At 37.1% G+C, this 14982-nt stretch overlaps 1 protein-coding gene across 2 annotated transcripts in view; it reads left to right on the top strand.

Moving 5' to 3' along the window:
- The window catches only part of unc13bb (unc-13 homolog Bb (C. elegans)), a 107837-nt gene extending 96473 nt beyond the window's left edge, over positions 1–11364 (top strand). For both annotated transcript variants that reach the window (XM_067398135.1, XM_067398134.1), the window contains 3 exons: positions 6791–6883; positions 6971–7130; positions 8875–11364. In XM_067398135.1, the coding sequence (XP_067254236.1) occupies positions 6791–6883; positions 6971–7130; positions 8875–9160 (539 nt within the window). In that variant the 3' untranslated portion in view covers positions 9161–11364. The remainder of the gene's footprint in view (positions 1–6790; positions 6884–6970; positions 7131–8874) is intronic.
- The last annotated feature ends 3618 nt before the right edge of the window (positions 11365–14982 follow it).

Genomic DNA, 14982 nt, shown 5'->3' with positions numbered 1-14982 from the left:
TCATTGCTTAATGTGGCTACTGTCCATGTTTCTTTGTTGTTGTTCTTGTTTTTAATTCTTTGCCTTTGACTGTTGTCTCTTTCACTGCTGCTTCTGCCTCTGTCTCTGCTCCAAGTGCATAATGGGAAGGGTATGAGGATAACACCTAGTGAGAAAATACAGCCCTCCAGGGGTAGGTCACCACAGACTCCCTGAGACCCAAATACCCTCTCACGAATGATCACAGTCCCCTTCTCCAGATCCTTTCCTACATGTGTTTTGGGGTCATTTGCCCCCTTATGGGGTGAATCTCACAATCACCATGTCATATTTAATCCAAAACTTAAAATAAATAAATCTTATTTCGCATGATGAAAATGAAGCCTATTTTAGGAACATTAAAGACCCATGAAATGGCTTAATGATTTTTCCGGTGTTGATGTATTTCCAGGAAGTTGGGGTACAACATTTTTAAAAAGTCTTAAGTTAGGTCACAGCTATGGGTCCTGATTTTTATCAGAGGCATGTGGTATTACTGGTATTACGGTCCGTGTACGTTTTGATAGTTTGTTTTCCAATTTGAAATGAAATACGCAGAAACGAGAAAACGGTCGTTTCCCGTTTTTTCGTTTGTTAAAAAAAAACGGAAAAACGAGATTTTGACTCGATTTTCTTTTTTTTGGGGTCACGGATAGAAAACAGAAACACGACTTCAAAACTCGTTTTCCACATGTGGGCGGTCATTACACGCCCCTTTCAGCCGATTGGTCAATCAAATCTGAGCCAGTGATGTCATCTTCAGTTCATTCAACAAAATAACAGTCCTCTGCCGCTATATTAGTAGATGTCATAAATCGGCTTTTTCTTCTGTGCAACCTAACGCGTATTTCACAGAAATATGTTTGCACAGCTAAAAGTAGTTTAAAAAAACTACAGTAAATTTAATTAAGTCTGTTTTTAAGCTGTCATTGTGTTTTTAAAATGTAAATTCCTCTACATCTGTTACCAAGCGCATGACATTGACATCCTTTGGGCTACTACCACCGATCAATAGGCTATAATGATAGACTATTCTCTATTATAGATCAGTGGCTACTGCACTCATTTTTTTTTTTTTTCTTATTTTAATGTTGTGTTTATATTTTATACATTTAAATTAAATCATTTAGCAGATGCATTCCTTGCAGTAAAATATGCAGTCATATTAGAAAATAGGCTATCCACTAGGTGGCAACACCTAATAACGATATCACCATCGGGGGGCTTTTTAGTTTCCCTTAGCTTATAAATGGCCATGCTGATTTTATCTCTTAAATTAAACACTTTTATGAACACAGTGAACATTATCATATGTCACAGTTTACTTGCTATCCTCACTTTTTCTGTCTTTCCTTCGCTTTTGAATGAATTAGCTATGGCCCTGAACATTTTGCTTTCAATTTCGATTTAACGGCTATTGGCGATTCTGCGTCAATTGCTTTAGTGGACAACAGCAAAACAAAAACTCCCGTATATTAAACATAGAACTTTTATTATCCTTGTAATTATTTTTATTATATTTTATCATCTTTATAATTATTTTATTTCGTAAATATCCGTGGCTTAAACAGCGGGAAAATTTACTGTATGCAGTTCATGTTTTGAAAAACTTAAACTAAACGAAAATTATTGTTGCCTTGTCAATATAATTTCTGTTTTTCCCCCTGACTTTCAACTGATGCGATCATCGTTTCATTAACCGGCAAGATTATATTAAATTAGAATTAAACGAAATTTGATAAATGTCTGTGAATCATAAAACAAAAACAAAAAAAATCCAAGGGGGTTAGTTTTAGCCTACATGAACAAATAGCAGAAAAAACAACAGAACATCATTACCCACCTGCCGCGCTTCTGTGAACGAAAAAAAAAAGGATTAAATTATATAAAAGGAATAAATAGCATATGTCTATGCGCGAAATTTATTTCACTTAAGTAATTAACATATTACGAAAATGAAAGGGGAAAAAATGCGACAATATGAGTGTCGGTTCATTTTTGAGAAGTTCAGAAAGGAAACCGAGTCTGCAGAAAATTTCTTTATTTTACGAGCAATGTTTTGTTTTTATTGTGAGTGTACAAAAATAATAGGCCTATTTAACCCTTCACAGATTCGAATGGTGTTACATTGACCATAAATGTCTGAGTATTTTATGTTGTTTCCGCTTTTATAAGAAAATTCAAGTGAACGCGTCGGCGCCTCACGCGCTCACACAACATCAGTTTTAGTAACTTGACATCACAGTCTGTTAATTGTCAAAATAACATAGGCCTACATTCAACCAAATATATAAAAAGTTATACTGCTCATTTTAAGTAGTCTGTGTAGGCTACAATAAAAGCGTTTAAATAATAAATAGGCTATAGTTTAGCCTCCAAATCGTGAATATTGAAACATTTGGATTTGTCAAATTAGAGAGGTAGGCCTATTTATAACGCCGGTTTCTGTTTCAGTTCAGCTTTAAACTAATTCGTTTTGGCTTAACATTTATATATTATTTTTGTCATAACTAAAATAGCTATGTAGCTGTAATTATGATCTTTAATGTTTGATCTTTACATATTCCCTCAATCTTTTAACCAAAGGGTTATTAACATTAGCCTATATTCAGCAGGCATTAGGCCATATAAAATAAATAAATAAAGAGAGATGAGCTATTGTTCGTTTTTCAAAAGTTCTTACACTACGTATTTATTGTGATTTATTCTATTTATTCAAAATAGAATAAAATAAAAACTTTTTTTTTTTTTAATCTGCTCTTTTCATCCGCTCCTATGTGTGGGTAGTGCAGTTTCACTATGCATTACAACAGTCTGTGTGCTGATTAACATTTCTGAAATAAATATTCTGTGAAATACGCGTTAGGCAGAAGAAAGCCGATTTATGACATCTACTGATATAGCGGCAGAGGACTGTTATTTTGTAGAACGAACTGAAGACGACGTCACTGGCTCAGATTTGATTGACCAATCGGCTGAAAGGGGCGTGTAATGACCGCCCACATGTGGAAAACGAGTTTTGAAGTCGTGTTTCCGTTTTCTATCCGTGACCCGAAAAAACGAAAATCGAGTCAAAATCTCGGTTTTCCGTTTTTTTTAACAAACGAAAAAACGGGAAACGACCATTTTCTCGTTTCTGCGTATTTCATTTCAAATTGGAAAACAAACTATCAAAACGTACACGGACCGTAATATCAGTATGTCATAAATCGGCTTTCTTCTGTGCAACCTAACGCGTATTTCACAGAAATATTTATTTCAGAAATGTTAATCAGCACACAGACTGTTGTAATGCTGTTTGTAGTTTAATAGTGAAACTACCCACACAGAGGAGCGGATGAAAAGCAGAGATTAAAAAAAACAAAAAAAAAAAAACCTACAGGTTTTATTTTATTCTATTTTGAATAAATAGAATAAATCACAATAAATAAATAGCAATTTTGAAAAACGAACAATCGCTCATCTCTATTTATTTATTTTATATAGCCTAATTGCCTGCTGAAATGTTAATAACCCTTTGGTTAAAAGATTTAGGGAATATGTAAAGATCAAACATTAAAGATCAAAATTACAGCTACATAGCCTTTTTAGTTATGACAAAAATAATATATAAATGTTAAGCCAAAACGAATTAATTTAAAGCTGAACTGAAACAGAAACCGGCGTTATAACTACCTCTCTAATTTGACACAAATCCAAATGTTTCAATATTCACGATTTGGAGGCTAAACTATATTTATTATTTAAACGCTTTTATTGTAGCCTACACAGACTACTTAAAATGAGCAGTAGGCCTATAACGTTTTATATATTTGGTTGAATGTACATATTTTGACAGTTAACAGGCTGTGGCGTCAAGTTCCTAAAACTGATGTTGTGTGTGCGTGAGGCGCCGACGCGTTCACTTGAATTTTCTTATAAAAGCGGAAACAACTTAATACTTAGACATTTATGGTCAAATATATGTAACACCATTCGAATCTGTGAAAGGTTAAATAGGCCTATTATTTTTGTACACTCACAAACAAAACATTGCTCGTAAAATAAACAAAGAAATTTTCTGCCGTATTGGTTTCCTTTCTGTGAACTTCTCAAAAATAAACCGACACTCATATTGTCGCATTTTTTCCCCTTTCATTTTGGTAATATTAATTACTTAAGTGAAATAAATTTCGCGCATAGACATAGGCTATTTAGCCTATTCCTTTTTGAATCCTTTGTTCTCCGTTCACAGAAGCGCTGCAGGTGCTTGATGATAATGAATCCTCATGTTCTGTTGTTTATTCTGCTATTTGTTTATGTAGGCTAAAACTAAACCCCTGGAATTTTTTAATGATTCACAGACATTTATCAAATTTCGTTTAATTCTAATTTAATATAATTTTATCGGTTAATGAAACGATGATCGCATCAGTTGAAAGTCAGGGGGAAAAAACAGAAATTATATTGACAAGGCAACAATAATTTTCGTTTAGTTTAAACTTTTCAAAACATCCACAGAACTGCATACAGTAAATTTTCCCGCTGTTTAAGCCACGAATATTTACAAAATAAAATAATTACAAAGATAATAAAACTTCTATGTTTAATATACGAGAGTTTTTGTTTTGCTGTTGTCCACTGAAGCAATTGACGCAGAATCGCCAATAGCCGTTAAATCGAAATTGAAAGTAAAATGTTCAGGGCCATTTATAGCTAATTCATTCAAAAGCGAAGGAAAGACAGAAAAAGTGAGGATAGCAAGTAAACTGTGACATAATAGTAATGTTCACTGTGTTCATAAAAGTGTTTAATTTGAGAGATAAAATCTGTATGGCCATTTATAAGCTAAGGAAAACTAAAAAGCCCCCCGATGGTGATACCGTTATTAGGTGTTGCCACCTAGTGGATAGCCTATTTTCTAATATGACTGTATAGTCTACTGCAAGGAATGCGTCTGCTAAATTATTGAATTTAAATGTATAAAATGTAAACAAAACATTAAAATAAGAAAAAAAAATGAGTGCAGTAGCCACTGATCTATAATAGATAATAGTCTGTCATTATGTATAGCCTATTGATCGGTGGTAGTAGCCCAAAGGATGTCATGCGCTTAGTAACAGATGTAGAGGCATTTACATTTTAAAAACAGCTTAAAAACAGACTTAATTAAATTTACTGTAGGTTTTTTAAAACTTTTTTTTATCTGTGCAAACATATTTCTGTGAAATACGCGTTAGGTTGCACAGAAGAAAGCCGATTTATGACATACTGATATAGCGGCAGAGGACTATTATTTTGTTGAACGAACTGAAGATGACGTCACTGGCTCAGATTTGATTGACCAATCGGCTGAAAGGGGCGTGTAATGACCGCCCACATGTGGAAAACGAGTTTTGACGTCGTGTTTCCGTTTTCTATCCGTGACCCGAAAAAAACGAAAATCCAGTCAAAATCTCGTTTTTCCGTTTTTTTTAACAAACGAAAAAACGGGAAACGACCGTTTTCTCGTTTCTGCGTATTTCGTTTCAAATTGGAAAACAAACTATCAAAACGTACACGGACCTATTACATTCAGTCTAGAAAGCATTTGATTGGACAAAAAAAAAAAACACGAAACGCCCATATGTGCAGGTTGAATAAACATTGGCTGCTTCTCAGTCAGAAAGGTTGCGTCCTAGTAAGACTGAAGCTTGATGATATGCCAGCCAAGATATGCAAAGTATGTCTCAAAGTGAAGGATCCTTTGAAGGCAGCTTTCATTTTGCATTCTTCATTCGGCTTTTTTTGAAGGGTGGAACAAGTGTATGCTTCATGCCCTCCAGTCACCCAATCCTTTGCACACATTCCAATTCATGAAAAGGAGTTAGCAGTAAATGAACTGGCATTGAGCTCATCTAGTTTCACTGTGTAATACAAGAAAAAAAAAAAAAGATTTTTGAGTTATTATGTTTTCTTTTTTGTTGTAAATTATTCACATAATGCTAAACTCTGCATAATGTAAACCACAGGGAGACCAGAGATGGCTGTAAATATCTGTACTGCATTAATAGAAAGTTGGTTAATATAAAGCTTTTTGATATAAAGTATTTTTCAAATTATAATTTTAATAGTATGTTTTTGCCGTAACAGCTGCGGAAACATTTATGACGTAGCCATGCGCACTTACTAGACCGTCTCATTCTAGCGTTTAATGCTGCGGAGGATTCTAGCGAAGGACTGGACAAGGAAGGACACTGCCTCACTTGGATGCATCCTTCTGTTTGAGAAACACTCAATATGTTTTGTCTGTGCCTGGAAGAGAAAAGTTAATGAAAACATGGTCTTTAATGTCCAATGCTAACTTAATGCTAAATTAAAAGCCACAAAAATCTTATTTTGACCTTTGGAGTCACATTCCTTGATGTGTCATTGTCATTACTTCCTATTTATGTAAATCCGGTACATCTTTCTGCTCCATTTCTCTAATGCTTAATTTTTTCTTAATTTCCTCCAATGTGCATGTGAGGCCTGTGTTTCACTGTGTGTGTTTGTGTACCTTCCTAACTATATTTTGGTGACAAATTGATACTCAAAAGTGAGCTAAACCTGACAACATCTCCTTTTGGGGACATTCGAGGGCTTCCTCATTTGTAAAAACAATGTAAATAAAGTTTTATTATTATTATTATGAAATTGCAGAAAGCTTGCTTTCTTTCTTTCTGGTTAGGTTATAGTATTTATAACTTGCTCAATTTAAAAACAAGTCTATTGATTGTCCCCATTTAGATTAAGTAAATATATCTGTGTTTAGGCTCAGGAGTTGATAAACCAGTAGGGGAAGTATCCATACAGATTGACCTCTTCACTCACCCGGGCACAGGAGAGCATAAAGTTACAGTTAAAGGTATGTCTTACTGCATTTGTATTGCTTTTAAGTGAGCTTTGTCTATTCCACAAGTGTATTTTCTGAGTTGCATTTCTCTTTATCTAGTTGTGGCTGCAAACGATCTGAAGTGGCAGACATCTGGGATGTTTCGGCCGTTTGTGGAGGTCACCATGATTGGTCCTCACCTCAGCGACAAGAAGCGCAGGTTCACCACCAAATCAAAGAACAACAGCTGGGCGCCCAAATTTAACGAGACCTTCCATTTGTGAGTGCAATACCTAGTCATTCAGGACAAATTAGATTAATGAACAACAGTACATTAAACGATGCATGAGGAATCAGATGAGATTACAAAATGGATGCATCTCTCTCTTTCACAATTATTGAAAGAGAGAAAATGATGATGGTATACACAAAATTGCCAAAGCATCAATACAATAAAACTCCTGATGGTTGAAAAGGCCTGACAGATAGATGTTACTAAGTGGTGGATGGATGGATGGATGGATGGATGGGCAGATGGATTTCTAGATAGAAGGATATTTAGATATATGATTCCTAGATAGATGGATTTCTAGAGGATAGATGGATTTCTGGATAGAAGGATATCTAGATAGATGGATTTCTAGAGGATGGATGGGTGGATAGATGGATTCCTAGATAGATGGATTTCTAGAGGATTGATGGATGGATGGATGGATGGATGGATGGATGGGTGGATAAAAGGATATCTACATAGATGGATTTCTAGAGGATGGATGGAAGGATTTCTGTATAGATGGATTTCTGGATAGATGGATTTTTAGAGGATAGATGGATGGATGGGTGGATGGGTGGATGGTGGATAGAAGGATAGAAGGATATCTACATAGATGGATTTCTAGAGGATAGATGGATTTCTGGATAGATGGATTCCTAGATAGATGGATTTCTAGAGGATGGATGTGTGGATGGATGGGTGGATAGAAGGATATCTACATAGATGGATTTCTAGAGGATGGATGGATGGATGGGTGGATGGTGGATAGATGGATAGAAGGATATCTACATAGATGGATTTCTAGAGGATAGATGGATTTCTGGATAGATGGATTCCTAGATAGATGGATTTCTAGAGGATGGATGTGTGGATGGATGGGTGGATAGAAGGATATCTACATAGATGGATTTCTAGAGGATGGATGGATGGATGGGTGGATGGTGGATAGATGGATAGAAGGATATCTACATAGATGGATTTCTAGAGGATAGATGGATTTCTGGATAGATGGATTCCTAGATAGATGGATTTCTAGAGGATGGATGTGTGGATGGATGGGTGGATAGAAGGATATCTACATAGATGGATTTCTAGAGGATGGATGGATGGATGGATGGGTGGATAGATGGATTTCTAGAGGATGGATGGATGGATGGATGGATGGATGGATAGAAGGATATCTACATAGATGGATGGATGGGTGGATGGATGGATGGATGGGTGGATAGATGGATTTATGGATTTCTAGAGGATAGATGGATAGATGGATGGATGGATGGATGGGTGGATAGTTGGATTTCTGGATAGATGGATTCCTAGATAGATGGATTTCTAGAGGATGGATGGATGGATGGATGGATGGATAGAAGGATATCTAGATAGATGGATTTCTAGAGGATGGGTGGGTGGGTGGGTGGGTGGATGGATGGATGGATGGGTGGATAGAAGGATATCTAGATAGATGGATTTCTAGAGGATGGGTGGGTGGGTGGGTGGGTGGATGGATGGATGGATGGGTGGATAGAAGGATATCTAGATAGATGGATTTCTAGAGGATGGGTGGGTGGGTGGATAGATGGATTCCTAGATGGATTGATTTCTGATAGATAGATGGATGGATGGATAGATAGAAAATGGATGGATGGGTGTATAGATAGACAGATAGGTAGATTAGATGAATGGATGGATATATACAGATAGATGGGTAGTTGTCAGTACTAGTAAATAAAGAATCCCCCTCTCTTTGCAGTATTCTCGGAAACGAGGATGGCCCGGAGTGTTACGAGCTGCAGGTTTGTGTGAAGGACTACTGCTTTGGCCGTGCGGACCGCGTGGTCGGTATCGCCGTCATACAGTTGCGTGATGTCGCACCGAGGGCCAGCTGCGCCTGCTGGTGTCCACTGGGCCCACGGATACACATTGATGACACGGGCCTCACTGTCATGCGCATCCTCTCCCAGCGCTCAGGTGACGAGGTGGCCAAAGAGTTTGTGAAACTCAAGTCCGAGACCCGCTCGGCCGAAGAGGGGAGGTGAGGACGTTCTGACAGCCAAAGGCAATCTGAAACTCTTTTAGTTGTTGAATGGATAAACAAAGGCTGGATTCAACACTGTCACCTTTCTGTGTCCACACCAATGTTTTTGCTGCCCACTGACACCCACTTCTGTCCAAAAGAGAAGGGCTTTCAGCAGCCATGTGACATTTTATAAAGAGCACCGTTAGTCTAAAAATGAATGTGGAGTCATCCTGATAAAAACAATCAACAATTATTTTTTTTCATATGTTAATATACAATGAAACACACTCACACACCAAGCCACTGACAAACTAGCAAAGGACTATTCAGGGTAGGTGCCATATTTTATAAATAACGAGACTGTGATGGATAGACGTACAGGACTGGGTTGTATTGTGCCTCAGTTTTGCCTAATTAGGTGTTTTTTTGCATTCGATATTTTTTAGAAATATGTTTTTGGGTGAATCTCATAAAAACAGACCACATTTCCTTGAAATATACAATTAAATATAATATAAAAATAAGAAAATGCTAAATAATTTCACTGCTTTTGGGTGATGCTTTCACTTTATGATTCAGCCATTTTCAATGTTTCATTAACTCAATAACAGTAAACCGTACACAACAGTAAAACCAGGCATGTCTCCCTCGAAAACATTTTGTTTGCAAGAAAAAATATTGCATCTATCCCTGACTTAAAGTCCTATGAGCATTCAGAATGTTTGAATCTGAGATTTGACCTCCGACCATTAGATGGCGCTGTGAGTGTGTCGGGTCATCAGTTTGTAAAATTCAGAGATTCCACATCTATTCATGCACTTTTTCTCTGTAACCCCTTTTTGCCATGTGTTTATTGCCTTATTTTGTTAATGCTGTGAATGTGTCAGGTTGAAATGTAATGATTATGATTGTTATGAATGTTGTGGCTCCTGAGACAGAGTGTGTTACTTTCCTAGGGGCCAGATCTCATTCACTTGGTGTTGTGGCGTGGTTCGTTGCATGAATAAGAATAAGTAATCAGAACTGACAAGTCCAAAAAAAAGTGTTTGTAGAGAGACACCATGTACATTTCACATCATTTCCAAGTCAGCTCGCACGTGACACGTCCGTCAGCCGAAAGTGTGCCTTTCTTACAGGCTTTGCGGCCGCTCAGAAGATGGATGACCTGTTTGCACCTCAGCCCACAAGTCTTCTGCCTCTTATGGTCACCATTCATTTCAAAGTGAGCGGTACTTCAGCCATTGTCTATGACCAGTACGTGGCAGCAATAATCAAGTTCACATTTACACATTATTATTATTTATTTATTTTATTTTTTTGTCCATCGAAGGACAATGCAGCATAATCGGACAGTATTGAAGCTTAAATGTGTGAATGCTTTAATGGGGTGTCGTGTAATACTTTTCAATACTTTATATTTATATAGTGGAATGAGAGAGAGGGAAAGTCAACAAATATCAGATCAAGCTCAAATATGATCACTGATCAATTAAAGATAATAGTGAGTTTTGTTTGTTTTAATTTCAAAGCGGCCTTACTTTATTTGTTATGATATTTTCTATTTAAATGATTTTAACTTCTGTTTTTTTTTTCCTTTTAAGTAAAGATGATTCTTTTCTTCTGTGAAGTCTTGTTGTTACTCCGTTTCTTTGTTTTGTTTGATTTGTTTTCTTTATTTGTTCATTTGAGGAATTTTGTACTGTGTTGTGCTTTGTTTTTCCAGAAATGACTCAAACTGCAAAAACAAACAGGAAAAAGATAGTAACACTAAATGTGTCCCTTCGTTTGTTGCCTGTGCAAAAAGTCTCACCTTGTTAATCCAAATTTCAATGTAAAAATTATTGTATTTTTCACAAGCACTGCCAATATGTAAAATGTATGTTAATGTTAATATTGCCAATCATTATTGTGACTGTTTAACCTGTTACTTATTTCTGTACATTTCTCACTTCTAACTCTGTGTCACTTTATATACTGTTACTGTTTAGGCCAGCAGTGTTTGGACTGCATTTTAGAAGAGAACTGTCACTCTTTGTAATATACACATTCCTTGTGCCAACTTGTGGAAGTTCTCACCTTTTTTTAAACTCTTGAAACAATACTGACAATTATCACTGACATGTTTGGGACATAATGAGTTTACTCACATTTTTGAAGTTCTATAGGTATTGTACACAGTCACTGACAAGGAAAAATGTGTTATTAAAATGTTTGTGTGCACACTCCAACAAATGACTTTATGTATAAAGTATCTTAAACTAATATTTGCTTGATGTCATTTATGTAAAGGAAAAAATTGTGTGATGAGCCGTTTATTTATTTGCTTAGTTAAATGATTATTCACTGAAAATTGTCATTCGCTTTCACTCTCAAATTTGAGTATGTGGAAGTTAGACCTGCACAATATTGAAATTTTTTTTACGTTGCGACATTTTATTCTGTGAGATATATATATATATATAAAATTGTGATTTGAAAACCATTTCACCAGATGACTTTAATAGCTCTATTTGGAAAGAATTAATCATTCTAGAATGATGGGTGATTTTGTAGGGCAATTAATCTGCATAGACAATAATAGACAAATTACAAGCATAGGAAAAAAAAAAAAAAAAAAAACATACAAATTAAATAAATGGTGCTTTTTGTTTTTCAAGTCTTAAGGTACAGAAATTAAATAATCAAATGTAAAATAACTTAACTGTATAGCCTTCACTGTATAAATTATATAAATATAATTGATCTTTGTTACAAAAGATTTTGATTTTCTCTTTGTATTTTGTTTATTGACATTAATGACACAGCAGGAATATTAGGCTGCTGTCACTTTAAGACCAAATACATCCAATATAAGTGAAAGTGATGTGTAGCCAAGTATGGTGTCCCATGCTCGGAATTTGAGCTTCATCCATCCAAGTGCACACATATACACACACACCCCCCCACAAAAACCGTCAACACACCCGGAGCAGTGGGTAGCCATTTTTTGCTGCGGCTCCCAGGGAGTGATTGGGGGTTTGGTGCCTTGCTCGAGGGCACCTCAGTTGTGGGTAATAAGAGTGAAAAAGATCACTGTTCATTCAGTCCCCCCACCTACATTTCCTGCTGGTACTGAGACTCGAATCCGTGACCTTTGGGTTACAAGTCTGATTCTAACCATTAAGCCACAACTGCCCCCTAAACAATATATACATATATATGACATGTATCCATTTTCTTTATCAATTGTTTACATTCACATAAGCCATAAGCAAATGTGTTTATAAGGATACTCACCGAGATGGGCGCTATGACATAATTTTGCGCGTATGTGTCCGTTCAAGCACAAATAGACGGGGAAGAGAATGGAATTCGTTGATGGCGTGCTGTCTGTGCTGCTCTTTGTGCGCGCACAGAAAACAGCACTTGAGTTCTGAATTGAGTTCTCTTTTATGTTGTCTTGTGCTCGAATGGTTTAAAATCGCTTGAATATTTATACTTGACGGCACATCCTGCGATGTGACAATCACGGATGCGCACATTGCAATATCAGTGCTAAAACAATATATTGTACAGCCCTAGTGGAAATGCAATCAGAACTACTGCAAAAACAAAAAAATTAAAATGACTGTCACCCAGACATGTCAAATGACTTAAGAAGACTTACAATATAGTGAACAAATACTAATGAACTTTTATGTTGTTTTTTTTCTCCCTTTTTGTCCCCATTTCCCTTTATTATGGAAAAGAACAGCATGAACATCCTGCCTAACTGAGTGAACTATTCCTTTCAGTCTCAAACTATATAGGTTGAAGCTGTGCCCTAGTGGTTTGCGCACATGCCGACGCATTGAGCAATAGTGCTCATGTAGAAAATTTGTGTTTTAATCCGGCTTGCAACATTTCCTGTTCCTCTGCCCTGTCTTTGTAATCTGTATCAATAAAAGAGGTCAGCCCTTTCTTGCATATCTTCAGCTGACATTTGATATAGTATGCCATAAACATGAGGATGATCTGTTTTGTAGTGTTTTGATAATCTCTACCAATAGGAAAGAGATCTATGTAATGTACAGTGGGTACAGAAAGTATTCAGACCCCCTTAAATTTTTCACTCTTTGTTATATTCCAGCCATTTGCTAAAATCATTTAAGTTCATTTTTTTCCCTCATTAATGTACACACAGCACCCCATATTGACAGAAAAACACAGAATTGTTGACATTTTTGCAGATTTATTAAAAAAGAAAAACTGAAATATCACATGGTCCTAAGTATTCAGACCCTTTGCTGTGACACACATATATTTAACTCAGGTGCTGTCCATTTCTTCTGATCATCCTTGAGATGGTTCTACACCTTCATTTGAGTCCAGCTGTGTTTGATTATACTGATTGTACTTGATTAGGAAAGCCACACACCTGTCTATATAAGACCTTACAGCTCACAGTGCATGTCAGAGCAAATGAGAATCATGAGGTCAAAGGAACAAGGCACAGATCTGGCCAAGGTTACAAAAAAAATTCTGCTGCACTTAAGGTTCCTAAGAGCACAGTGACCTCCACAATCCTTAAATGGAAGACGTTTGGGATGACCAGAACCCTACCTAGAGCTGGCCGTCCGGCCAAACTGAGCTATCGGGGGAGAAGAGCCTTGGTGAGAGAGGTAAAGAAGAACCCAAAGATCACTGTGGCTGAGCTCCAGAGATGCAGTCAGGAGATGGGAGAAAGTTGTAGAAAGTCAACCATCACTGCAGCCCTCCACCAGTCGGGGCTTTATGGCAGAGTGGCCCGACGGAAGCCTCTCCACAGTGCAAGACACATGAAAGCCCACATGGAGTTTGCCAAGATGGTGAGAAATAAGATTCTCTGGTCTGATGAGACCAAGATAGAACTTTTTGGTCTTAATTCTAAGCGGTATGTGTGGAGAAAACCAGGCACTGCTCATCACCTGTCCAATATAGTCCCAACAGTGAAGCATGGTGGTGGCAGCATCATGCTGTGGGGGTGTTATTCAGCTGCAGGGACAGGACGACTGGTTGCAATCGAGGGAAAGATGAATGCGGCCAAGTACAGGGATATCCTGGATGAAAACCTTCTCCAGAGTGCTCAGGACCTCAGACTGGGCCGGAGGTTTACCTTCCAACAAGACAAAGACCCTAAGCACACAGCTAAAATAACGAAGAGTGGCTTCACAACAACTCTGTGACTGTTCTTGAATGGCCCAGCCAGAGCCCTGACTTAAACCCAACTGAGCATCTCTGGAGAGACCTAAAAATGGCTGTCCACCAATGTTTACCATCCAACCTGACAGAACTGGAGAGGATCTGCAAGGAGGAATGGCAGAGGATCCCCAAATCCAGGTGTGAAAAACTTGTTGCATCTTTCCCAAAAAGACTCATGGCTGTATTAGATCAAAAGGGTGCTTCTACTAAATACTGAGCAAAGGGTCTGAATACTTAGGACCATGTGATATTTCAGTTTTTCTTTTATAATAAATTTGCAAGAATGTCAACAATTCTGTGTTTTTCTGTCAATATGGGGTGCTGTGTGTACATTAATGAGGAAAAAAAATGAACTTAAATGATTTTAGCAAATGGCTGCAATATAACAAAGAGTGAAAAATTTAAGGGGGTCTGAATACTTTCTGTACCCACTGTATGTCAGTTGTTTGTATTTTACAGCAATTCGATTAAATAGAACAATTGTCTTCTCTTGAGCAATACAATTAGTTTCTTCTAGGTACGCCTGCCCAATTTTGAGCTAAACTACGTAAATAAGATTGGAAGGTTTTTCATTATATGACGCTAGACGGTTTAGTGACTAGCCCACGTCTCTCCCTCATCCAGCTGTTTTACCAGCTTCCC

The sequence above is a fragment of the Chanodichthys erythropterus genome, chromosome 10 (genome assembly GCF_024489055.1).
Source record: "Chanodichthys erythropterus isolate Z2021 chromosome 10, ASM2448905v1, whole genome shotgun sequence".
NCBI lineage: Eukaryota > Metazoa > Chordata > Actinopteri > Cypriniformes > Xenocyprididae > Chanodichthys > Chanodichthys erythropterus.
This window is presented reverse-complemented; position numbering and strand designations above follow the sequence as displayed.